General features: G+C 39.9%; 1 protein-coding gene across 1 annotated transcript in view; it reads right to left on the reverse strand.

Moving 5' to 3' along the window:
* LOC128110625 (cation channel sperm-associated auxiliary subunit beta-like) overlaps positions 1-27766 on the reverse strand; it is a 195021-nt gene that overhangs the window by 119686 nt on the left and 47569 nt on the right. The window contains exons 7-9 of the mRNA XM_052738258.1: positions 4172-4267; positions 3675-3793; positions 446-478 (exon numbers count right to left, since the gene is read on the reverse strand). Of these exons, the coding sequence (XP_052594218.1) occupies positions 446-478; positions 3675-3793; positions 4172-4267 (248 nt within the window). The remainder of the gene's footprint in view (positions 1-445; positions 479-3674; positions 3794-4171; positions 4268-27766) is intronic.

The following is a 27766-nucleotide window of genomic DNA, read 5'->3' on the forward strand; positions in this document are numbered from 1 at the left end:
GAGAATGGCCTTATATGGCAGACTGATTTTATAACAGAGAAGCAAACTAATAGAGGAAAGAGTGCCCCCAAAGGACAGAAGTAGAGTTGTGGTCAGATCCCATGGCAGTTTTTGTCCAAAATGGCAGGGCTTCTTTTTCTGGGTAGAGTCAGGGCAGATAGATTGGGAAGTGAAACTTTTGCCAGATTCCAGGCCTCACCCTCTCCTTCTGGTCATCTTTGTGTAGAGCATGGCCTGAGCAATCTCTACAAGCCAAGATAGAACCCATTAGAGGAAAGATGCCCACTGAAATGACAAGGGCCTGATAGTTATGGAAGTATGTTTTTAGTTTAAACTGAAAATAATTTTATGGTAGAAAGAAATATCTATATTGTGAATTATTGCTTTGCAAGTTACCAAGTGAATATGTATGTTCTAAACCATATTAGGAAATCAAAAGTCTTACCCTTTCAAAACCACAAAAGTCTGCTCTTGAAAGCTGGAGAAAGAAGAGGAGGAAAGAGGAAGAAAAAAAAAGAAAGTTAAAAATTTAGTTGCTTTTCAAAAGGTGTACCTGTAAGGAGTCTGTCCTTAATTACATCATCAGCCTGCAACGACGTCCCAGCCTAAAAAGCGGGTGGGCCCTCTATGTGTCCTCTCTTTCCTTTCCACTCCTTCCTTCCGTCTGTCCTCTGTCTCTCTCCCTCTCTCTCTCTCCCTCTCCCCCCCCACAATAAAGCTCTATAAAGGTAACCATGGCTGTGATTCTTCCGATCAGCACTCTCCTCTGCTCACATGACTGCCACGAGTAGGAGCCAGCCATGAGCAGTGCGCCATTTAGCCAACATTGGTGTCGTGACTCGGATACACCACTGAGCACCGAGGACCTGCTGTGACCGCTGCCACCTGCTGCCTCTTCTCCCATCCAGTGAGACCATGAGACTTCGAGAGCGTGCGAGTCCCTTGCCACCTCTGAGACCCCCACACAGCTACCGCTGCTGTCACCACAGTGAGTCTGCCATTCTCACAGCTGTAGTCCGAGCTACATTCTTTGTGATGGACACCCTGGGGGTTGTCCTCGGGCTGTACTGGCAATGGCAGGCACATTTTCACTCCTGACCAGGAAGTAAATGGTGTCTAGGGTTCAATGGTGGACCAACTGCAGTACAGCCGAGCCCTCACCTTCCCTTGACGAAGAAGAATGGTGACTTGAGATGATTCACAGATCTCTCTCCACTCTCGGGGATGCCTGAGATTGTAGTCTGATTCCAGTTTGTTATTTTAATTTTTTATTTTTCTCTCAGCTACAGCCATTAGACAAAGGGATGGATATGATACATTTACCACCTACACTGGCAGATAGGGGTGGGTACAGAGTAAACCTGGCCACATAACACCGGTAAACCTGGCCAAATAACAGCATAAACCTGGCCACATAACAGCGTTGCAGGAACTTCTGCCAGTGAACAGGCAAATAAGAGTTACTTTATCTTCAAGCTTTCTGCTAAAGTTCTAAACCCTTCTCCCTCCCCACTTCTGCCTCTGCCACATGCAACCTTTTCTGTCTGACTTCTGCCAGCAGTGGGCAGGCTCAAATGGGCGGGCTTGGGCAGTTTCTACAACTCGCCCTAACTTACCTTAACTCCACCCACTCATTCTCAAATCTGTCTCTTGTTCCCCAGACCTTCTCGACTAAAACTTGAGTATCTGGAGAGCAAGGCTCCTGACCCCACAGGCAAAAGAGTCATCTGTGGCATTTAAGGTGTGCCAGGGAAGAGATAAAAGCCCAAAAACAAAATTGCCAAGTGCTGGCACCCGTTGACTCCCAAAAGCTGTTGGGTCCATGTTTTAAGTGTGGAAGAGGCCATGGGCTAGTGAATGCCCTCAACAGCCTTGTTAAAAGTGCCACCTAGAAAGACAAAGAGTCAGCTGACTGCCCCCAGGTACCAAGATGCATGGATACATCAAGCTAAGACCTCCAGCAGACCTAGGCTTGGTTACAGACATGGCAGGGAATCCAGAACACAGCAGGGAAGTGATCCGTTTCTTTCCTTCTGGACACCAGAGTCACTGACTCAGTCTTGGGAGTTTTGGGATGCCACCTCTCCTTTATTGTTGGGTACAGAGGACCACCTCACCAGATTTAATTGCACTTTCAGGGTTACTTAATGAAAAAAAGGTTTCCACCTAAAATAAGAGCTCATTGCTTCACTCCAGATCCACTGCCTCTGTTTCTCACGTGCATACAGACAGAACCCTGATCTTTGCTTTGTCTCTAATTCCAAAAAGTAAATTCTCATGCACCACAAGCTTTTCTCTTCCCAGTTCCCTGTTCTAACTCACTGTTCAGCCAATGATACAGGACCACCACAGAACTGGAGTCCAGAGATCATCAACATCTTGTCAAACAGAAAATTCCCAGCCACAGCCAAGAGGGATACATGTCTCCAGAGCAAACGGATGACAGACAGCATCCCACAACTCCTGTCTTACCTCAGAAGGCTCCCCCAAGAGCCAACCAATGTCCAATTGTCAACTGGAAGCAGTTTTTTAGAGGAACAACGCCCCTATTCCCATCTACCTGCTTTTTTATAATAAGCAAAAGTCTGGGATGTAAGGAGTCTGTCCTTAATTATGTCATCAGCCTGAGACGGTGTCCCAGCCTAAAAAGCAGGTGGGCCCTCTGTGTGTCCTCTCTTTCCTTTCCGCTCCTTCCTTCTGTCTATCCTCTCTCTCCCTCTCTCTCTCCCCCCTCCCAATAAAGCTCTAAAAAGGAAACCATGGCTGTGATTCTTCCGATCAGCACTCTCCTCTGCCGGCATGGCTGCCGTAGGCAGCGGCCACCCACGAGCAGCACGCCATTTAGCCAACAGTAACAAACCTTTTTATTTAAGGCTTCACCACACACTCACACAAAAACACCCTTTGTTTTCTTTTGTATTCCAGCAGGTATATGGTCAAACGTTAATGTAGCTTCTCCTCCAGTCTCTTGATGGAACTTCATGGTATGTATATTTTTCTTCTCTTTGTCCCACAGTTATGTTATCTTTTCTTCCTCTGTCTTTCTGCCTGTGGAAACTTTCTAGTCCCTGTAGCTAGGCATGGATAAACAGTCTCAACCTTACTTTTCCTTGTTTTCTTGTGGAATAATTTTCAGTTGCCCTATCACAAATTTCCCAACAGGACTGATTCTCAGGTATATGAAGAATTTTGGGGTCTGCTTTATTTTTGATTAACTTGTAATTTTACACATGCATGGGGACAGCATGACATTTCAATATATTTGTAAAGTATGTAATTATCTTATCAGGGTAGTTGGCATCTCCATCATCTTAGGCATGTATCATTTCTTAGACATATAATTTCTGTTAATTTTAATATAACATTTAGCTATATAAATTACCCTATAGCATTTTGGAAACATATTATCCAATAAGTAAATACACAGATAGATGATATCTTTCCCATTGTATATGTTTAAAATTTACTGTAAATGTACAGCAATAAGACTAATGCCAATTTCAACTTATACTTCAAATACTACGAAGCAAAGGAAAAAGTTGTGGTATCATGCTTTGCATCTTTTTAATTTTTAGTTCTAAGATATACTATTCATAACTAAATTGAAAACTATTTCTTTTTATACCACAGAAGATATTAAGAGTTATCAATGAATTACAAAGAAATTTTCATACCTGTATGTGTGAAGTGACTGGATAACGAAGATCGCTACTTACATAAAGACCCAACGAGGTGAGGATGACTAAAAAATGATTTGTTAAAACCATATCTATTATTGTAAGCCCTTGATGTTCTGAAGAAAGAAATCAAATCACACCATAGGTTAGAAACAGAGTTAGAACATTTCAGAAATACTGAATGAGTTTCAAAATAAATAAAATGATGAAGATAACCTTGATATCCTCCCTATACTAATTCCCTACTGGGGTCTACCCTCCTGAATGCTTAAGGGAAGTTCCTCGTGTGTGTATCCTGCATAATGGGCACTAACAGCTTAGATGCAAGATTGTAAAACATTGGTAGCAAACTTCTGCCCTCTGGGGTTCTCCCATTGTGCTGTAAGCCTGTATTTAAGACCTCCTCCCTCCTTCAATAAACAACATTTGGCAAAAAAAATAAAATAAAATAAAATAAAATAAAAAATTTAAAAAAAAGACAGCCAAAAAGTTACCATCTTTAAGTTGTGAATAGATGATATCTGTCAGGTCATGCCATGTGGTTTCATTATATTTCCTAAATCCAGAAATGGTTTTGCCTATGTAAACACCTACCACGAAAGAAAAATAAATTATAGTTAGGCAACTTTGCAGACCTTAATTCTGTGAACACAAACCTACTCCATCTTCTAACCCAGGTTCCTCCACTGTAGATGCAACCATCTTATTAAATAAGAAATACAGAGTCAATACAGAGATGAAAACCAAGAATTCAGCACAATAGCTAAGAGCTAAAAACTTTACCCTTCACTGTCGCTGTACCTCTCCAAAAGAGAGCTACTTCCTGTGTCTGTCTTTTTTTTAATAGAGTTTCTGTTCTGCCTTCTCATTGGTTGTAAACCCAACCACATGACCTCCTAGTCACTGCCTGTCTGTACAGACCTCCAGGCCTTCTATGGTTGGTATTGAGATTAAAAGCATGTGTCTCCAATGCTGGCTGTATCCTTGAACACATAGAGATCTACCTAGTGCTTCTGCCTACCAAGTGCTGGGATTAAAGGCATGCACCACCACTGCCCGGCTTTTTGCTATGGCTTGCTAATAGCTCTGACCCTCGGGCAACTTTATTTATTAACATACAAATCACATTTCAGTACAAATAAAATATCACTGTATTTCCTTTTCTATTTTAATAAAAAGAAAAAAGGAAAAAGGTTATAACTAACATAAGAAAAACTATATACAAAAGTACAATAACTATACATAATATATACAAGTAATAAATACCTAAACAATGTCTAGTCCATTTGTATTTGACAAATTCAGAGAAAATAATTCCATTATCTATTCTATTTTGGTAAGTCCAAAATGTATCTGATTCACTTTCTATCCTAATTAATCTTCAACTATAACTAACTAATCTTCAACTATAACTAACTAATCTTTCAACTATAACTAACTAATCTTCAACTCCCTCAGAGACACAAGAAGGAAATAATATTACCTAAAAAAAATAAAAAACAGGAAGTGCATGCAAGCAAATTCCAAAAAAATTGTGAGTTGACAGAAACAGCCAGCTGCCTGGACAGTCACCTGAGGATTCTCCACAGTGTTGGGGCATCATCTTCAGCCTATAGGCTGAGCGTATCTGACAGACTCATTTGTGAAGTAGTATGTACACAAGGTCAATAGTTCAACCTCGCATTGAGTGAGAGCAGTCCATGTACCAGAAACACCTGAATTCCACTAGTGTCCTGTCATGATTCAGGATTTTAAATTCTGGAAATTGTTGATTTTTTTTAATTCACCTGTCCATTCTTCTTGGCTATGTGTGTGTGTGGCTTCATCTCAGCGTCCTGTTCTTCTCCATATCCTTCTATTAAATGCCAGTCTACTATTTTTCAAGAATAACTGTTTCAGCTGTCGTTCCACTGCACATCAGAAGCCATCGGCCCACTGCCTGTTCAGCTGCCTTCAAAGAAAAGGGCACTATACATTTTCGGGATTGTGAAGGCCACTTCAGGGATGGTGCCATATTGTCCTGGCCTCAGAAGATGCCTTTTGATAAAGCCATAACCACACTTGTTTGGGCAAGAATCAGTAGTCCTTTGTTTTGTGTCCTATCTGTCCATTTTGTCCTGTTGTCAACAGTTGATTCGAGGATACTTTGTTGTCCAGGGGCTAACTTTTGCCACAATGAAAGTTAACTCCATATGCAGTTTCTTCAATGCCCATATTTTCTCTGAAGTACATTGGTACTGCCAGGAGCCGACATGTCTCATAGTCATAACAAAAAGAAAAATTTTCTAAGTTATTAAAACATTTTAAATGCCATATTCTGTAGATCTCTGAAGTGTTTGAAGACAACCTGTCTATCTAAAACATATCTGCTCAATCTTGAAAACATACCTAATATGACTACAAGTTCTATTATAATGTTTAACTACTAACTTTCATTTCTTTATATCCTAATAGTTGGTAATAATAACTTTCAAGGATCAGAAAATTGCCTTACATTGTTAAATGAACGGTATAAGTACAATTAGAAATATACATATAGCATTTTCTAACAATATCAATTTCAATATATATAATTTGTACAATCCAATCCAATGTCAAGTATTTAAAACTAGTAATTGTCTTTTTCTTTTTTTTTTTAAACAAGAATCTTAAATCTAATCTCCTTTGCTTAGCCCTTTCCTAACCCTTGACAACAACTTGTAACCAACCCCCCTAAACAATGAAAATTATCCCGGACCCAAAGCCCATTAAAAAGACCAAAAAAATCACCCGCCGCACAACATCTCTTTGGGAATGTGGGTGTCATATTCTTAAAATTGCTTCCTGCTGGGTATGGGCAAAGGTATCTTTATCCTGAAAAGAAAAATTTTAGGTTAATTGTCAAATTCTAGGAAAGGTAACTATATCCTTCATTATCCAGTCTGTGTATAATGCCAAAGTTCAGAGTTTATCTTAAGTCCTTATTCAAGTAGTCTTTGAAACTGGATCATCTCAGCTAGCCCTCTAAAAATTGCTCTGAGCACTTTGTAGTTCAAAGCTGATCTGTAGATGATGTTTGTCAGCTTAGTGATATTTGTCAGCTTAGTGGAATTATTGTTGTTGTGGGGCCCCATCTTCTTTCTGGAGACTTCAGTTGATGTTAGGCCTGGCCGTAATTTCCTGTAGAAAACTGATAAGAGACTCGAACACAAAGACATATATATGCAGCTAATTGAAGTCTTTTTTCTAGAATTAGTTAGTACTCTATATGACCATTCATATCTTAACAAAGTTTAAAATGTATATATATCTTTATATATATATATATATATATATTAATCTTGCAAATTTTTATATAAAATTCATACTTTAAGAAAAGTTTAAAGAATCAGAATAGAATCAAATAGTTGAGATTAGTAATAGAATAGTCCCTTAATTAATTTGGTTTTTCTCCTGTCCCAAAGCAGAAGATGGCTCTTTTCTTCTGGCATGATACAGGGAGTTTGCATTTTCCTTTTAACAACATGCTTGAGTTTAAAGAAGGAGAGAGCCATTCGCCAACTCCAAATTCAGCTTTAAATTTTAATTAAACTGGGACTATTAGAAGACAAATAGTGTTAAATTTCTTTTTTTTTTTTTAATTTTTTATTCAGAAATTTTTTATTCATTTTACATATCAACCACAGATCCCCCTCTCTTCCCTCCTCTTGTCCCCTGCTTTCCCCCTCCAACCCATAATTGTCCCTATATTCCAGATCAGTGGGGTAACTCCTTGACTTATTTTTGTATGTTTACAAATACATTATTTTGTTATGCAGAAAATGAAAATAGGATATTATGGAATTCTACTCAGTGCTATGATTTCAGTGTTGTTTTTGACTCTCTCTCTCTCTCTCTCTCTCTCTCTCTCTCTCTCTCTCTCTCTCTATGTGTGTGTGTGTGTGTGTGCGTGTGTGTGTGTTTGCGATTTCCTTACCATTTTTCTAAGAAGATCAGGAAATTTAGATAATTTATGGCATATTAATGATGCGTATCTGGAATACATCTGTAATATGTAATGTTTAATAGCAGCAAGAACATCTACTTTGCCTTTCCTGGAACTCACTTGGTAGTCCAGGCTGGCCTCGAACTCACAGAGATCCGCCTGGCTCTGCCTCCCTAAATTTCTTTAGAGAAGAGCAGAAACAAACATTTAGGAAGACTTATAAAATTTTTTAGATGATATACCCGTATGCCATTTCACTCTGTTTCCTGGGATAGATGACTTGTCCCTTTTCTTCAGTTGTCTTATTTGTCCAGTGCTCTTTAGATTCCTTAACCTTCATTCTCCTAAAAGACAAAAACAAAAACCTTTCCCCAAGACTAACTTTGGGGATGTTCCTTTTTGGCAAGTTATTATCTGATTAAATGAAAAGGCATGTGTTACTGGTATAAGTTAGTTTAAATTGGATGGTCATGCTGGTTGATGAATTATCACCTCCTCTAATTAAGAGGTTTCTCTTCTTCAAATCGAACCTTTATCAATATTGATGGTATCCACAGCTTATCTTCTCCTGTAGAAACAAAAGCAAAACCTCATCCCCAACGTAACACATGTCCTGGTTTCCATTCTGAGGTCAGCACATCCTTAAAGTATATAGGCAGATTTAATTCTGTAGTTTTTTCTATTATCCAATGTCTCTCTGCAGGTATTGTTCCTTTCTCATTGGCAGTGAAAAAATTCAAAGTTAATAGAGCATTATGCAGTCTATTTCTGGGGGGTTTTGTTACCCCTTTCTGTTTATTTAGCATATCCTTTAGAGTTCTGTTTGATCTTTCTATAACTGCTTGACCTGTAGGATTATGTGGTATACCTGTAATATGCTTTATATTGTAATAAGCAAAAAAGTGTTTCATTTTAACAGAGACATATGATGGAGCATTGTCAGTTTTGATTTGTGCAGGTATACCCATGATGGCCATAACCTCTAGCAAATGAGTGACTACAGAATCAGCTTTTTCAGAACTCAAAGCAGTTGCCCATTGAAATCCTGAATAAGTATAGATGGTATGGTGTACATATTTCAATTTTCCAAATTCTGCAAAGTAAAACACATCCATCTGCCAGATCTCATTCCTCTGAGTACCCTTTGGGTTACATCCTGCTGGTAATGGTGTTTGATTGTAGAAGGAACAAGTAGGACATTTCTTTACTATTTCTTTGGCTTTTTTCAAGTTATGGAAAAATCCTTTTTTAAACCTTTACTATTGACATGATGTTTTTTATGAAATTCTGAGGCCTCCAGCACATTTCCTATCAATAATTTATCAATCTCATCATTACTTTGTGCTACAGGGCCTGGCAGACCAGTATGGGATTGGATGTGAGTTATATATAAAGGATGACTCCTCTGCCCTGGACTTCCCTTCTGGAGCACAGGTGAGTGCCCTAGCACGGGCTGTACCCCATCCCTGGGCACCAGTCACTCCGGGGAAGACTTGCCCAACTTGGCCCCAGGTTCTGGCCACCGGGCAGGTTCCCTTCTAGTCCCACTGGGAAGGATCCCCTACTCCAAGACCCCTGGAAGACCCTGCAATCTCCACACCCTGCCCCCACGCCCATCTGCCCAAGCCCCCAGCCACTTCCTGAGACTTAGAGGCCGGCCCCCAGCTCCCATCCTGCCCCGGACTTCCCTTCTGGAGCACAGGTGAGTGCCCTAGCTTGACCCAGACCCCATCCCTGGGCACAAGCCATTCCGGGGAAGACCTGCCCAACTTGGCCCCAGGTTCTGGCCACCAGGCAGGTTCCCTTCTAGCCCCACCAGGAAGGATACCCTTCTCCAAGATGGCAGACCCTGCAATCTCCACGCCCTGCCCCCACGCCCATCTGCCCAAGCCCCCAGCCACTTAGTGAGACTTAGAGGCTGGCCCCCAGCTCCCATCCTGCCCCAGACTTCCCTTCTGGAGCACAGACTTCCCTTTTGGACAAGAGCGCCCATCCTGCCCCGGACTTCCCATTTGGACAAGAGAGCTCCCCTCTGGACAAGAGAGAGAGACTTCCTGAATCTGTCAGCTCTGTCTGAACCAAGTGTGCAGGTAAGGCCAAGAACGAACCACAAGGAGATGGGCAGACGTCAAGGCAGAAACACATACAACAAAATGAATAGCAATACAGCATCACCAGGACCTAGCCCTCCTCCAACACCTAGACCTGAACATCAGAAACTGGAAGAAGCAGAAGAAAACAGCCTTATGAATGACATCATGAGAAGGTAGAGGCTTATGTAGAGGAAAAAACAAAAAAATGGGAAGAATGCTGTTAACAACTAGAGGAAAGGGCAAACAAATTAGAAGAAATCAATAAAGTCCTGGAAGAAAACAATAAAGTACTGAAAGAAAATCAAGAAAAAGCAATGAAACAAATGAAGGAAACAGTCCAAGACCTGAAAAAGGAAATAGAAAAAATGAAGAAGACACAAACAGAGGGAATGATGGAAATAGAAAATCTGAGTAAATGATTGGGAACTTCAGATGCAAGTATAATCAACAGAATGCAAGAGATGGAAGAGAGGATCTCTGGCGTTGAAGATACAGTAGAATAAATAGATTCATCAGTCAAAGAAAACACTAAAGCCAAGAAAGTCATGAACCAAAATGTCTAAGAAATTTGGGACACCATGAAAAGACCAAACATATGAATAATAGGGGTAGAAGAAGGAGAAGAGTACCAACTCAAAGGCACAGAAAATATATTCAACAAGATCATAGAAGAAAACTTTCCAAACTTAAAGAAGGAAATGCCTATGAAGATACAAGAAGCCTATAGAACACCAAACAGACTAGACTCCCAAAAAATCCCCTCACCACATAATAATTAAACAACTAAACATACAGAATAAAGAAAGAATATTAAGAGCAGCAAAGGAAAAAGGCCAAGTGACTTATAAAGGCAAACCCATCAGAATAACACCCGATTTCTCAATGGAGACTTTGAAAGCCAGAAGGACCTGGACAGATGTAATGCAGACACTAAGAGACCATGGATGCCAGCCTAGACTAATATACCCAGCAAAACTTTCAATCATCATAGATGGAGTGAACAAGACATTCCAAGACAAAGCCAGATTTAAACAATACTTATCCACAAACCCAGCCCTACAGAAAGCACTAGAAGGAAAATTCCAACCTAAGGAAGTCAGATACACCCTCCAAAACACAGGCAATAGATAAAGCCACAGCAGTAAACCCCAATGAAGAGAAGTACACACACATCACCACCAAAAAATAACAGGAATGAACAATCACTGGTCATTAATATCCCTTAATATCAATGGACTTAATTCACCTATAAAAAGACATAGGTTTGCAGAATGGATATGAAAGCAGGACCCATCTTTCTGCTGCATACAAGAAACACATCTCAAATTCAAAGATAGACACTACCTAAAAATAAAAGGCTGGGAAAAGACTTTCCAATCAAGCAGTCTTAAGAAACAAGCGGGTGTAGCCATCCTGATATCCATCAAAATAGACTTCAAACTAAAATCAATCAAAAGAGATCAAGAAGGGCATTACATACTCATCACAGGAAAGATCCACCAAGATGAAGTTTCAATTCTGAACATTTATGCCCCAAACACAAGGGCACCCACATATGTAAAAGAAACATTACTAAAGCTTAAACCACATATAAAACCCCACACATTAATAGTGGGAGACTTCAACACCCCACTTTCACCACTGGACAGATCTGCCAAATAGAAACTTAACAGAGAAATAAAGGACTTAACAGTTGTTATGACTCAAATGGACTTAATATCTACAGAACATTCTATCCTAACAAAAAAGAATATACCTTCTTCTCAGCACCCCATGGAACCTTTTCTAAAATTGACCACATACTTGGCCACAAAACAAATCTCAACAGATACAAAACAATTGGAATAACCTCCTGTGTTCTATCAGACCACCATGGTCCAAAGTTGGATTTCAACAACAACAAAAACTACAGAAAACCTACAATCTCACAGAAACTGAATAATACTCAACTGAATCAATAATGGGTTAAGGAAGAAATAAAGAAATAAATTAAAGACTTCCTAGAGATCAACGAAAATGAAGACACCACATATCCAAACCTATGGGACACTATGAAAGCAGTACTAAGAGGGAAATTCATAGCACTAAATGTCCACATAAATGAGTTGGAGAAATCTCACACTAGTGACTTAACAGCACACCTGAAAGCTCTAGAACAAGAAGAAGCAAAGTCTCCCAGGAAACATAGATGCCAGGGAATTATCAAAGTGAGAGCTGAAATCAATAAAATAGAAACAAAGAGAACAATAAAAAAATTAATGAAACAAACAGTTGGTTCTTTGAGAAAATCAACAAGATAGAAAAGCCCTTATCCAAACTAACCAAAAGACAGAGAGAGCATCCAAATCAACAAAATCAGAAATGAAAAGGGGGACATAACAACAGACATTGAGGAAATCCAGAGAATCATCAGGTTATACTTCAAAAACTTCTATTCCACAAAACTGGAAAACCTAAAAGAAATGGATAACTTTCTGGATAGGTACCACATACCTAAGTTAAATCAAGACCAGATAAACTATTTAAATAGTCCAATAACCCCTAACGAAATAAAAACAGTCATTAAAAGTCTTCCAACCAAAAAAAGCCCAGGACCAGATGGTTTCAGCGCAGAATTCTACCAGATCTTCAAAGAAGAGTTAATACCAATACTCTCTAAATTGTTCCACACAATAGAAACAGAAGAAACATTACCAAACTCCTTCTATGAGGCTACAATTACCCTGATTCCTAAACCAAACAAGGATACAACAAAGAAAGAGAACTACAGACTGATCTCCCTCATGAACATTGATGCAAAAATACTCAATAAAATACTGGCAAACAGACTCCAGGAACACATCAAAACAATTATCCACAATGATCAAGTAGGCTTCATCCCAAGGGATGCAAGGGTGGTTCAACATATGAAAGTCCGTCAATGTAATACACCATATAAACAAACTCAAAGAAAAAAACCACATGATCATCTCACTAGATGCAGAAAAGGCATTTGACAAAATCCAACACACCTTCATGATAAAGGTCTTGGAGCGATCAGGAATACAGGGAACATACCTAAATATAATAAAGGCAATTTACAGCAAGCCAACAGCCAACATCAAATTAAATGGAGAGAAACTCAAAGCAATTCCACTAAAATCAGGAATGAGGCAAGCCTGTCCTCTCTCCCCATACTTATTCAATATAGTACTTGAAGTTCTAGCCAGAGCAATAAGACAACATAAGGAGATTAAGGGGATACAAATTGGAAAGGAAGAAGTCAAGCTTTCCCTATTTGCAGATTACATGATAGTATACTTGAGTGACCCCAAAGATTCCACCAAGGAACTGATACAGCTTATAAACACCTTCAGCAACATAGCAGGATACAAGATCAACTCAAAAAAATCAGTAGCCCTCCTATATACAATGGACAAAGAAGCTGAGAAGGAAATCAGAGATGCATCACCCTTTACAATAGCCACAAATGATATAAAAAACCTTGGGGTAACACTAACCAAGCAAGTGAAGGACCTATATGACAAGAACTTTAATTCCCTGAAAAAAGAAATTGAAGAAGATGTCAGAAAATGGAAAGATCTCCTATGCTCATGGATAGGCAGGACTAACATAGTAAAAATGGCAATCTTACCAAAAGCAATCTACAGATTCAATGCAATCCCCATCAAAATACCAACACAATTCTTCACAGACTTGGAAAGAATAATACTCAACTTCATATAGAAAAACAAAAAAACCAGGATAGCCAAAAGAATCCTGTACAATAACACAACCTCTGGAGGCATCACGATCCCTGACTTCAAGCTCTACTATAGAGTTATAGTAATAAAAACAGCTTGGTACTGGCATAAAAACCGACATGTGGACCAATGGAATAGAATTGATGACCCTGACATTAATCCGCACACCTATGAACATATAATTTTTGACAAAGCCAAAAATGCACAATGAAAAAAAGAAAGCATCTTCAACAAATGGTGCTGGCATAACTGGATATCAACATGTAGAAGGCTGAAAATAGATCCATATCTATCACCGTGCACAAAACTTAAGTCCAAGTGGATCAAGGACCTCAACATAAATCCAGCTACTCTGAACCTGCTAGAAGAGAAAGTAGGAAGCAGTCTTGAATGCATTGGCATAGGAGATCACTTCCTAAATAGAACACCAGTAGCACAGACACTGAGAGAAACAATCAATCAATGGGACCTCTTGAAACTGAGAAGCTTTTGTAGAGCAAAGGATATGGTCAACAAGGCAAAGTGACAGCCTACAGAATGGGAAAAGATCTTCACAAACCCCACATCTGACAGAGGACTGATATCCAGAATATATAAGGAACTCAGGAAATTAGACATCAAAATGCCCAACAGTCCAATTAAGAAATGGGCTATAGAACTAAACAGAGAATTCTCAACAGAGGAAACTCAAATGGCCGAAAGACATTTAAGGAATTGCTCAACATCCCTAGTCATCAGGGAAATGCAAATCAAAACAACTCTGAGATACCATCTTACGCCTGTCAGAATGGCTAAGATCAAAAACACTGAAGACACCTTATGCTGGAGAGGATGTGGAGCTAGGGTAACACTCCTCCACTGCTGGTGGGAATGCAAGCTTGAAAAACCACATTGTTAATCAATATTGCGCTTTCTTAGAAAATTGGGAATTCATCTCCCCCAAGATCCAGCTATATGACTCTTGGGCATATACCCAAAGAATGCTCAACCACACCACAAGAGCACTTGTTCAGCTATGTTCATATCAGCATTGTTTGTAATAGCCAGAACATGGAAACAACCTAGATGCCCTTCAACTGAAGAATGGATAAACAAAATGTGGTACATATACACAATGGAATACTACTCAGCAGAGAAAAATAATGACATCATGAGGTTTGCAGGCAAATAGATGGATCTAGAAAAAATCATCCTGAATGAGGTAACCCAGACTCAGAAAGACAAACATGGTATGTACTCACTCATAGGAGGATACTAGATGTGGAACAAGGATGACTAGACTGCTACTCACATCACCAGGGAGGCTACTTGGAAAACAGGACCCCAAAAAAGACACGGGGATTGCACAATGACAGAGAAATGGAAGAGATCTACATGAACAGCCTGGACATGAGTGGGGGTAGTGAAGGGCGAGGGTCGAGGGAAAGAGAGCTTGGGGGAGTGGGAGATCCCAGCTGGATCAACAACAGAGAGGGAGAACAAGGAATAGGAGACCATGGTAAATGAAGACCACATGAGAATAGGAAGAAGCAAAGTGCTAGAGAGGCCCACAGAAATCCACAAAGATACCCCCACAACAGACTGCTGGCAATGGTCGAGAGACAGCCCAAACTGACCTACTCTGGTGATGGGATGGCCAAATACCCTAATTGTCATGCTAGAAACGCCATCCAACTACTGAGGGATCTGGATGCAGAGATCCATGGCTAGGCCCCAGGTGGATCTCTGGGAGTCCAATTAGCGAGAATGAGGAGGGTTTATATGAGCGAGAATTGTTGAGACCAAGGTTGGATAAAGCACAGGGACCTATAGCCAAACGAATGGAAACACATGAACTATGAACCAATGGCTGAGGGGTCACCAACTGGATCAGGCCCTCTGATTGGGTGAGACAGTTGATTGGCTTGATCTGTTTGGGAGGCATCCAGGTAGTGAGACTGGGTCCTGTGCTCATTGCATGAGTCAGCTGTTTGAAACCTGGGGCCTATGCAGGGTCGCTTGGCTCGGCCTGGGAGGAGGGGACTTGACCTACCTGGACTGAGTCTACCAGGTTGATCTCAGTCCGAGGGGGAGGCTTTGCCATGGAGGAGGTGGGAATGGGGGATGGGCTGGGGGGAAGGTGAGGGGGGTGGGAGGGGGGAGAACAAGGGAATCCGTGGCTGTTATGTAGAACTGAATTGTATTGCAAAATAAAAATAAAAAAATTAATAAAAAAAGGATGACTCCTTTTCCTGAATATATCTTGTAAATGAATAAATAGTGAAGTTAATTCTGAAGCATCAGGGATAAATTCTGCAGTCTCAATATATAATACCACTCTTTCTGCATACTGAGAGTCAGTTACTATATTGAGAGGTTCTGAAAAATCCATTAATACCAACAGAATAGCATACAATTCTGATTTTTGAACTGAATTATAAGGACTTTGAACCACTTTACTTATATTTTCTGATTTGTAACCTGCCTTTCCTTGTTTGTTGGCATCTGTATAAAATGTACGAACTCCAGATATGGGTTTTTCTCATACAATTCGAGGCAAGATCCAATCAGCTCTCTTTATAAGATCAATTCTATCACTTTGGGGATATTTGTTGTTAATTTCTCCCAAAAAATTACTGCAAGCTCTTTGACAAGGTTCACTTTCTGCCCATAATTTTTCAATGTCCTCCTTAGTTAAAGGTATGACAATTTCTACTGGGTCTATTCCTGCTAATTGATGAAGTCTCAATTTTCCTTTCCAAATCAAGTCAGAGATTTTTTCCACATAACTTTTAAATTTTTTATTTGGTTTATTTGGTAAAAAATCCATTCCAATATAATATCTTCCCTCTACATTAATATTCCTGTAGGAGAATGCCTAGAAGGTAAAATAACCAAAATGCAATTCAGCTCTGGATCAATACGATCCACATGCCCTTCATGTACTTTCTTTTCTACCAAGGCCAATTCTTTCTCAGCTTCAGGTGATAATTCTCTTGGACTATTTAAGTCCTTGTCACCTTCTAAGGTTTCGAACAAATTATTCAGCTCATCAGTTTATACCCCAACCATAGTTCGTAGATGAGAAATGTCTCCAAATAATCTTTGAAACTCATTAAGAGTCTGTAATCGATCTCTCCTAATTTGTACCTTTTGGGGTCTAATTTTTTGTAGCTCTATTTTATATCCTAAATAATTAATAGAATCTTCTCTTTGTATCTTTTCAGGAGCAATTTGTAATCCCCAGCAAGGCAAAATTGTCTTTACTTCTTCAAACATTCTTTCTAAAGTATCTGTATTTGAGTCAACTAGTAAAGTATCATCCATATAATGATAAATTATAGATTTAGGAAATTTTTTACGTATCACTTCCAATGGCTGTTGTACAAAATATTGACACAGAGTTGGGCTATTCAACATTCCCTGTGAGAGGACACTCCATTGAAATCCTTTAACTGGTTATTATAAGTAGGCACTGTGAAAGCAAATCTTTCTCTGTCTTTTTCTTGTCAAGGTATTGAAAAGAAACAGTCTTTTAAATCAATAACTATGAGAGGCCATCCTTTTGGTAACAGAGTAGGCAGAGGAATTCCAGATTGTAGGGAGCCCATTGGCTGAATTACCTTTTAATTGCTCTAAGGTCTGTTACCATTCTCCATTTACCAGATTTCTTTTTAATAACAAATACAGGAGAATTCCAAGGGCTGGTTGATTCTTCAATATGCTGAGCATTTAACTGTTCTTCTACCAGCTCTTCTAAAGCCTGGCGTTTCTCTGTTGTTAAAGGCCATTGCTGAACCCATACAGGTTTGTCTGTTAACCATTTTAAAGGTAGAGCTGTTGGTGTTTTGGGAAGATCATCAGTTGTTGTGCCCTGTTCTTGTATAATATGGATGGCTGGTGACCACTCATTAGAATAATATCTTCTAATATTTCTCTCAGAAACATGTACTAGTTTATGATTTGTTTCTGAGATTGGAGGAATGTTAATCTGAGTATTCCATTGTTGCAACAGGTCTTGACCCCACAGGTTCATAGCTATGTTAGCCACATATGGTTTCAATTTTCCTCTCTGTCCTTCTGGACCTATACATTCAAGCCATCTTGCACTCTGTTTCACTTGAGATAATGTCCCAATTCCTAACAGTTGAACGTTTACCTCCTGAAGAGACCAAGTTGGATGCCACAATTCTGGTACAATTATGGTCACATCAGCACCTGTGTCTACCAGACCAGACAACAAAACACCATTAATTTTTATTGTTAATTTTGGTCTTTGCTCATTAATAGAAGTTCGCCAAAAATTTTTCTTTATGTTTTCTTCTGAATTTTCTATTCTCTCTGTTTCATTATCCCAACCAGCATGATTTATTTCAATAGGCATTTGGTTATTTAATTGCTCTGAGTAGGGTTTTCCTCTACAACTGCAGGAAAGGTTTGAACTGGATTTGCTGTGGGGGCCTGCCTGAGGCCCCTCTGGGAGTTTCCCGAGGACCAAGGCAAAAGATTACCTTGCCTGTCTCTTGTTGATCTACATTCCTTGGTCCAGTGTTTTCTCTTACCACACCTGCATACTCCAGAAGGAAGAGGCATTCTGTTGTCATTGTTCCTTGAAGAAACATTGTTTCTAGGGATGACCTGTTTACATCCCTTTTCAAATGTCGTTGCTTTCCATATCCAAAACATCTAACATTCCTCAAACCTTTTGAAATTGCTTCTCCTATCCACATATCATCTTGTTCATGAGCCTCAACATTAACTGTATCTCTAATCCAATCTTCCAAAGGTGCAGATCTTGCCTTTAACAGCCTGATTATTCTTTTGCATGCTGCATTCGCATTCTCAAAGGCCAAAGATTCAATTATTATCTGACTAGCTTCTGAATCTGGGACCATTCTCTTTACTGCTGAAGCCAGTCTTTGTAAAAAAATCTGTGAAAGATTCTTTTGGGCCTTGTATAACCTTTGTAAATGACTCAGTTTTTTTCCTGGTTCCTCAACTCTGTCCCATGCATTCAAGGCTGCCGTTCAACATAAAATTAGGGTTTGGACATCATATAAACATTGTGTTTGTATTGAAGCATATTGGCCTTCTCCAATAAGCTGGTCCTGGAAGACTTGTATACCTTTATCCCTCCATTGTTTTTTGCCTCCTCTTTAGACCACATTTGCCACTGAAGCTTTTGTCCAGGTTCTAAACAGCATGTGTCAGCTCCCGCCAGTCCTGTGGTATAATCCTATTACAAGTTGAGCATGTGTTTAACATTTGCTTTACATATGGGGAATGCATGCCATAAGATACTATTGCCTCCTTAAACCTTCGTAAATCTAACATTTCAATTGGAGTCCAAATATTTTGTGTATTCACTTGATCAGGTAGATGCTGTATGGTTACTGGATAAATTAAGGGTGATTGTGTGAAAACAGGCTTTCTTTCTGTAACCTTATGATCCAATCTTGAAACAACTTCACTGTTATTTATTCTGTCTGAATTTGAATTTCTCTATAATTCATTTTAACAGGTTTAACAGGTTTTTCTAAGACTTTTATCCTGGCACTTAAATTGACTATCTTTTTAAATAGTAAAATGAGGATAAGAAAAGTAATAAAGTGCATAATTCGATCAACATTAATCTTCTCATATAGTTGTTCCATTGTCAGACTGCCTAAAATTTCAAACAAAGCCCAATTTTCTTCCAATGTACACATAAAACCCATTTTTTTAATGTGGAAAAAAATTTCTCTTTTAAATAGTTTCCTTTAAAATATCTGATATCTTAAATGACTTACCAAGTCTGCATAGAACAGTAGAAATCCAAGAGAATTTCAAAACAGCCACCTAGTGTCTGAGGTATGAATCCAGAGAGAGAGAGAGAGAGAGAGAGAGAGAGAGAGAGAGAGAAGCCACAAATTCTGGCTAAAAGCTTAAATCCAGCCACGTGTTCCCTCTTGAACTAAGTCAAATCTGGTCTTCGGCTTCCTTAAGCTCCCACCATGTGCATTGGCTTTACAGGCAGGGGCCCTGTTCAGCAGGGCAAGCCTGAGTTGTTTGTAGCACCGGCTTTAAGCAAGTAGCTCCAGCTTTAGCTAACTGCTTGGGGCTATGGTCAGTCTGGCCTGAGACCAAGCCAACCTGGGCCCAAGCTAGGGAGCCAGGCCTCCCAGGTGGAAAACCGGACCTGCTGCCAAGCCAAGCCAAGCAGTTTTTAATGGATTCTTGTCACGTTGGGTGCCAAATGTAGATGTAACCAACCGTCTTATTAAATAAGAAACACAGAGCCAATACAGAGATGAAAGCCAAGAGGTCAGAGCAATAGCTAAGAGCTAAAAACCGTACCCTTCACTGTCACTGTACCTCTCCGAAAGAGGGCTACTTCCTGTATCTGTTTTTTTTTTTTTTTATAGAGTTTCTGTTCTGCCTTCTCATTGGTTGTAAACCCAACCACATGACCTCCTAGTCACTGCTTGTCTGTACAGACCTCCAGGTCTCCTATGGTTGATATTGAGATTAAAGTTGTGTGTCTCCAATGCTGGCTGTATCCTTGAACACATAGAGATCTACCTAGCTCTGCCTACCAAGTGCTGGGATTAAAGGCATGCACCATCACTGCCCAGCTTTTTGCTATGGCTTGCTAATAGCTCTGACCCCCGGGCAACTTTATTTATTAACATACAAATCGCATTTCAGTACAAATACAATATCACTATACTCCACACTGAACTAAACAAGTTTCTCTAGAACTGATAGAATGAATCTATCTATCTATCTATCTATCTATCTATCTATCTATCTATCTATCCATGTAATATAAATTTAGTCATCAAAATCCAACTTTCCAAATGAAAAAAAAACCACATATGTGTACAGTTATAAATACATACATATTATATGAGGGGGATTTATTAGAATGGCATAAGGCTGTAGTCCAGTTAGTCCAACAATGACTGTCTACCAATGGAAAGTCCAGAAATGCAGTAGTTGTTCAGTCCACCAGGCTGGATGTCCCAGCTGGACTTGAGTATATGCCAGAATCCTGAAGAAGTAGGCTATAATGCCAGTGAAGGAATGCGCTTGCTAGCAAGGGTGAGGGCAAGCAGGTGAGGAACAAAAGCTTCCTTCTTCCATGTCCTTTATATAGGATGCCACCAGAAGTTGTGGCTCTCATTAAAGGTGAGTCTACTACTTCAAATGATTTAATTAAGAATGATCCTTCACAGGTATACCCAGCACTTTGGGTTTTAATTCTAGATGTAGTGAGGCTGACAACCAAGAATAGCCATCATGAGTCCACCCCTTGTCAACTTCACAAACATTCATATCTCCTATGTCATACTTAATTTTGAAATAAAACCAATAATCAGGTCATAACTATGCCTCACATAATATAACTTTTCTGCCCACAACCACAAACACATTGTATATTTAACCAGGTCATAATTAGTCCTAACATGCTGTAATAATGCCTCACACAACTACGAACACATTCTAAATATTAGGATAGGTAGTAATGGCTCTTGAGGGACATTCTTTTAGTATCTCAAAACTTAAAAATATGTTAACCATTAATATTCCTTAATTGGTGTTATATTGCATATAAAGAAATCAAGAAGGAAACACAAATATCTGCCAAAATACATTCTTAACAAAATATCACAGAAACATGAATTATAATCCTTGTTTCTTTAACTGGTCATATGGCCATAGCTGGTATTTATAACTGTCTCCATCAACTACTCTTTCTGTATTTCCTCTAAACCTTGGCTCTTTTCCTGGAGGATTGACCCATACTCTCCTTCTTGAAGGTCCTGTGTCCTTTGTCATCAACCTGCCTGGATTAGGTTGTTGCAGTTTCCCCTTGACAGTATTCAAAGGACACGGTAGTGCCAAGAGACACCCTAAAGGATCTTCTGCATTCCAGACATAATTTTTCTTACCTCTATTATGGAGAAGCAATCCAATTTTCCCTTGGTGATCTGAATCAGTCACCCTTGCTAACACTGTTATTCCCTTCTTAGTCTGTAGGTTTAAGGGCATCAGAACCCAAAGTGACCAGGGGATAGCCTGAGCTTCCAGCTCAGTGGAATGCTTGTTGTGCATCCTGGCAGGAGCACTCCTCCCTCTAGAACCAAAACTTCTCGGCCAGCAGAACTTAAGGTCATTGGAATAGGAAGCAAAATTGTTCCTATTGGGATACTAGGGGTTGATAGTGAGTGGGACTATTCCCTTTTCCACCATCTGATCCCTGTATCCATGGATCCTGACTATGGGAGAGCCCATACCATATATTTAATGCTGATTCAAAAGCATATATCACCTTTTGGAGATTCTTGCCCCAGCCCTCCAGGCTACTGCCACCTAATCTGTGCTATAACTGTGTCTCCAAAAGGCCATTCCATCATTCTATTAGGCAAGCTGCTTGAGGATGCTGAGGAACCTGTTAAGACCAGTGGATTTCAGGATCATAGGCCTGCTGTCACACTACTCTGGCTGTGAAGTAAGTTCCCTGGTCAGAAGCAATACTGTGTGGAATATCATAATGGTGGATAAGGCATTCTGTAGGTTCACAGATGGTGGTTTTGGCAGAAGCATTGCATGCAGGAAAGGCAAATGCATAGCTAGAATAAATACCTACTCCAGGAAGACAAAACTCTGTTCTTTCTCTTGAGAAAGTTGTCCAGTGTAATCAATATGCCAACAGCAAATAGCTGTTCATCCTGGGGAATGCTGCCATATGTGGGGCACTGTGTTGTTCTCTGCTGTTGGCAGATGTGGTACTCAGCAGCAGCTGTGTCCAGGTCAGCCTTGGTGAGTGGCAGTCCATGTTGTCAAGCTCATGTATAACCTCATTCTCTACCACCACAGCCACTTTGTTCATGTGATCATTGGGTAATGACAAGGATGGAAGGGGAAAGAGACAACTGTTCATAGAATGGATTGTCCTGTCTACTTGATTTTTGAACCCCTCCCTTCTGAAGTCACTTTTTGATGGTTGTTCATGTGGGATACAGGTATTTTCACATCCTTCACTCATTTGGAGAGATCTATTCACATGCTTCTTCCCCAGATGTCTTTCTCACAAAGTTTTCAACCATCTTCTTCCCAGTCCCTGACATCTAGCCAATTCATTGGCTATGGCACATGAATAAGTAAACAATCACACATCTGGCTATTTCTCATTCCAAACAAAATATATCACCATGTGTGCTGCATGAAGTTCTGCCAACTGAGAATATTTCCCTTTGCTGGTGTCTTCAGGTATGTCCCCAAAACAGGTTGTAATGCAGCAGCAGTCCACTTCTGTATGGTGCCTGCATAATGTTTACAATCATTGGTAAACCAGGCCCTAGTCTTCCCTTCCTTATTCAACTGATCACAGGGCACACCCCATAAAGCTGTAGGAGCATACTGAGGAGCAAGTAGCATGTGATAAAAGTAGAAACCACAGGAATTTTGGAAACATCTACATGTAACTTGCTTGTGCTTTCACAACCTACTCAGGCTTGATTACATATATTCCACTTCCATTTGCTAATAGATTGCTACTGTGCATCTTACTTTATGGCTTGGTGAATCACTGAGATCATAATGAGCAGCTCAGTTTGCATGGTAACTTGGTGGCCTATTGTCAAATGTTCAGTTTTCACTAAAGCCCATTAGCATGCCAAGAGGTGTCTCTCAAAGAGAGAATGGTTTCTACAGATGATGGTAGAGCCTTGTTCCAAAATCCCAAAGGTGCCTTCTGTGATTCTCCTGTAGGGGCCTCTCAAAGGCTCCAAACATCATTGGGTATGCTGCATCATATAGTCCATGTGGTAGAGCAGCCTTTCAAGCAGCTTGGACCTGTTGAAGAGCCTCTCCTGTTTCAGGCCCCACACAAAGCTAACAGCTCTCTGAGACATTTGGTATATGGGAAATAGTAACACATTCAAATGATGAATGAGAATCCAGAGGCCCACTAAACTTTGCGCTTCATTCTTGGTGTTTGAAAGGACCAGGTACAATAACTTATCCTTCACCTTAGACGGAATATTTCTGTGTGTTTCACACCACTGCACTTCTAAAAATTTCACTGAGGTAGAAGGCCCTTGAATTTTGATTGGATTTATTTTCCATCCTCTGATATGCATATGTGTTATCAACAAGTCCAAAATTGTTGCGACCTCCTGTTCACTTGGTTCAATCAGCATAATGTCATCAAGATAGTGGACCAATGTGATATTTTATGGAAGAGACAGATGATCAAGTTCCCTTCTAAGTTATGACACAGGATGGGAGAGTTAATATGTCCTTGAGACAGAACTGTAAATGTATACTGCTAGCCTTTACAACTGAAAGCAAATTGCTTCTGGTGGTCCTTATGGACAGGTACTATGAAAAGGGCATTTGCTAGATAAATAGATGCATACCATGCACCAGGAGATGTGTTAATCTGCTCTAGTAAGTATACAATATCTGGTACAGCAGTTGCAATCAGTCATTACTGACAGTTTTTGATGGGTAACTGTCACTCTCCAAGATACATCTGTCTTCTGCATTGACCAGTTAGGAAAGTAAAAGGGAGATAAAGTGGGTACCACCACCCCTGCATCTTTCAAGTCTTTGATACCAGCACTAACTTCTGCAATTTCTCCTGGGCTGTCATAATTGTCTTTGATTCACTATTTTCCCTGGCAGTGGCAACTCCAGTGGATTCCATTTGGCCTTTACAACCATAATAGCTCTCCTTCCACAAATCAGGGAACCAATGGGAATTCTGGCAACTTCTAAGTATCTATCCCAATTATACATTCTGAAGTGGAGAATAACAACAGGATGATTCAGGAACCTACTGTATTCCTGTCTTCAGTGAAAACTCCATTAATCACCTGACCTTCCTAAACCCCTTCTTTAACTGGAGGGCCACAATGCCTCATGGGCTCACTGGGAATCAGTGTCAGTTCTGAACCAGTATCCAATAGACCCTGAAAAGCCTGATATTTTCTCTTTTCCCTAGTGTACAGTTGTCCTTGAAAAACGCCATATGTTGCTTTGGGGAAAGACTGAAGAAAGGCTAACTGTAAAACTTCTAGGTATTTTAGCAAAGTCCGTCCTAAGGAGGACTTGGCCTTCCCTTCATTCAAGGGGTTCTGGATCTGTAAACTGGCTCAACTCTGAAACTTGTTTACCAGCTGGAGATTTCTTTTTGCTACAATCCAGAAAGAATGTATGTAGTGGGTAGCCATTCCAGCTTTGATCTGGAAGTTCCAACCCCCATTGAGGCTTCGGTAACTGTCATGCCTACAAGGCAGGGCCAAGAGAGGACCCTGAATACCTGAGATCTGGATGCGCCGCCTCTTGGTTCCTGGATCCTGGATGCTGGAGGTAGACCAAGCAGAGTTCTCCAGAGAACACTGCCTTACTGTGCCACGCCTTTGCTAGACCCTACAACCAACCTATCCCTTCATTTTTAAGTTAGGTCACTAAATAAACCTCCCTTTTAACTACGTGGAGTGACCTTAATAATTTCACCAATAAATGTAGCCTTTCTTTCATTTGAGAATCTTTCCACTTACATAGATCAAACAAAACAGCAGTAGGCATCTTATCTATTTCATACTTGGAAATATCATGATTGATTAACCAGTATTAAAGGTCCACACCAATTATACCATCATAAAAATCATTCTGCCTGTGCTGCCCATTATGGGTCAGGTTATTATAGATATGCTGTCCATTATGATAACTACGATCACCTTGTCTTTGGCAATTCATTGCTACTACCAGTCCCCCTGATACCCAAGTCCCAACTAATCCCACTGCATTTAATTCATCCAATTGAGCAGGCAATGTTTCCAACTCAAAGATCTGGCACAAGAAAAAGGGTGACAACAAAGCTCTTCAAATGTGCTGGTACCCCCTCCCCATTTTACATCTTTAAAGATCACTGGTGGGCATTCTGGGTTTTCCATTGTGAACGATTAAGTTTTACACAGCATACCCACTCTAACATTGCAATTTCCCTGAGCCTTAAAATCTCTTTATCAATTCTAAGCCAAACAGTATCAGGTATCCCCAACCCCTTTCAGGTAGGCCATCCTTTGACAAATGCCTCAGCCTACCATTCAAACAAACATTTGACACCTTCCAGGTAACAGTCCATTACTGAGAGGTAATAAGGGTAGGAACTCAAGCAGGAACTTGAAAGCAGAAACTGAAGCAGAAGCCATGAAAAAGTGCTTCTTACCAGCTTGCTCCTCATGGCTTGTTCATCCTGCTTTCTTATATGACTCAAGGCCATCTTCCCAGGGTTTGCACTTCTCCCAGTGGACTGGGTACTCAAACATCAAACATTTATTAAGAAAATGCTCAGCAGAGTTGCCTATAGGCCAATCCTATAAAAGCATTTTCTCAATTGAGAGTCCTTCTTCTCAAATGAACTTTGGTGTGTTATGTTAACATGAAATCAGTCAGCATGGGAGGTAGAGGAAGGGTCTTATGTAGCTACAGCTGACTTTAAACTTGATATGTAGGCAAAGATAACTTTCAACTCCTCATCTTCTCATTATCACCTGTCAAGTCGTGTGGTTACACATGTCTGTATTTTCCACTAGTTTTCTCACATATGGACAAGTTACTTCTATTAACAAAATACTGTCCCTTCAACAGAGATACATTTCTTTTTTTAAGTGATGCGTAAACTCAAATTTAATCACTTTATTTTTTTTCTGTGAATTCTTCTTTATGCAAATATCAATAAAAAATTTGTGCCCTTTGACCTGTCAGTCTATCTTGTTATAATAATATGTAGTCCCCAGTTAGTGCACATATGGGTACAAAGAAAATCTTTTCTCCCTATAAACATAAAGATACTCCTAGTTTAAGAATTCAATTTAGTCAGCAGTTCAAGAATTCAAGGGAAAAATATGAATAAGGGAATCAAAGAGGGATTTTAATATTTTTGATTAAAAACATTGAAAAGATTTGTGGCGAGAGCTCAATCAGTAGGGTACTTTCCATGCATGGTTGATAATTTGAGTTCTATTCCTTGTGCCCACCTAAAAAATAACCAGGTATAGTGGCATACCTATAATCCCAGACTAGGGAGGCACAGAGAGGATCATCAGTTCAACCAAATTGGTGAGATCTAGGTTCAGTGAGAGACCATGTCTCAAAAAGAACCTGAAGAGCAACTGAGTAAGTAAGTATACTTCTTATGGTCAATCTCTGATCTCTCTATATATACCTGCACACAGTGGAATATGTACACACACACACACACACACACACACACACACACACACACACACACACACTCCAAAAAAAAGAAAGATATTTGCTAAATCCTTTCCTCTTTACTCCTGTCTTCTCATACTATTTGTTCTCTCTCTCTCTCTCTCTCTCTCTCTCTCTCTCTCTCTCTCTCTCTCTCTCTCTCTCATTTACTTGTTTGCTCTTCCCCTCTTACTGTTGAGGTATTATGGCTCAGGATAATCTAGAATTCACTAAGTCAGATAAGCTGCCTGCAACAATACTATTGCTTTAGGCTCTGAGTGCTGGACACCATCCTCATATAACAAAATTCTCTTACTGAGAGTTTCTATTGCTGTGAAGAGACACCATGACCATGGTAACTCCTATAAAGGAGAATATTTAATTGGGGTGGCTTACTTACAGTTTAGAGGTTCAGTCAATTATCATCATGGTGGGACATGGCAGCATGCTGGAAGACATGGTGCTGGAGAAGTAGCTGAGAGGCAACAGGAAGTGGTGTGTCTCACTGGGCGGTATCTTGAGCATATATGAGACCTCAAAGCCTGCCCCCACAGTGACATACTTCCTCTAACAAAGCCACACCTCCTAATAATGCCATTCCCTATGAGCTTATAGGGGCCAATTACATTCAAAATACCACATTACACTCCCCCCCAATAAGCCTGTAACCATATCATAATGCAAATGCATTTAGTCAAACTTCAAAAGTCCCCATAGTCTATAACAGTCTCAACAATGTTTAAAAGTTCAAAGTTCAAAATCTCTTCTGAGATTCATGTAATCTCTTAACTGTAATTTGCTATACAATCAAAATAGAAAAAAAAGATCACATATTTCCAACATATAATGGCACATGATATATATTACCATTCCAAAATGTAGGGAAGGGAGCACAGTGAGGAAATATTGGACCAAAGCAAGAACAGAAACCAGATGGGCAAACTCCAAGCTCTGCAACTCCATGTCTGATGTCAAAGAGCTCTTCACATCTCTAACTCATTTCAGCTTTGTTAACTGCAACACACTTCTTCCCCTTGGTCTCTAGTGTCAGCAAATGAC

The sequence above is a fragment of the Peromyscus californicus genome, unplaced genomic scaffold (genome assembly GCF_007827085.1).
Source record: "Peromyscus californicus insignis strain IS unplaced genomic scaffold, ASM782708v3 Scaffold_15__1_contigs__length_86483966, whole genome shotgun sequence".
NCBI classification, from domain to species: Eukaryota; Metazoa; Chordata; class Mammalia; order Rodentia; family Cricetidae; genus Peromyscus; species Peromyscus californicus.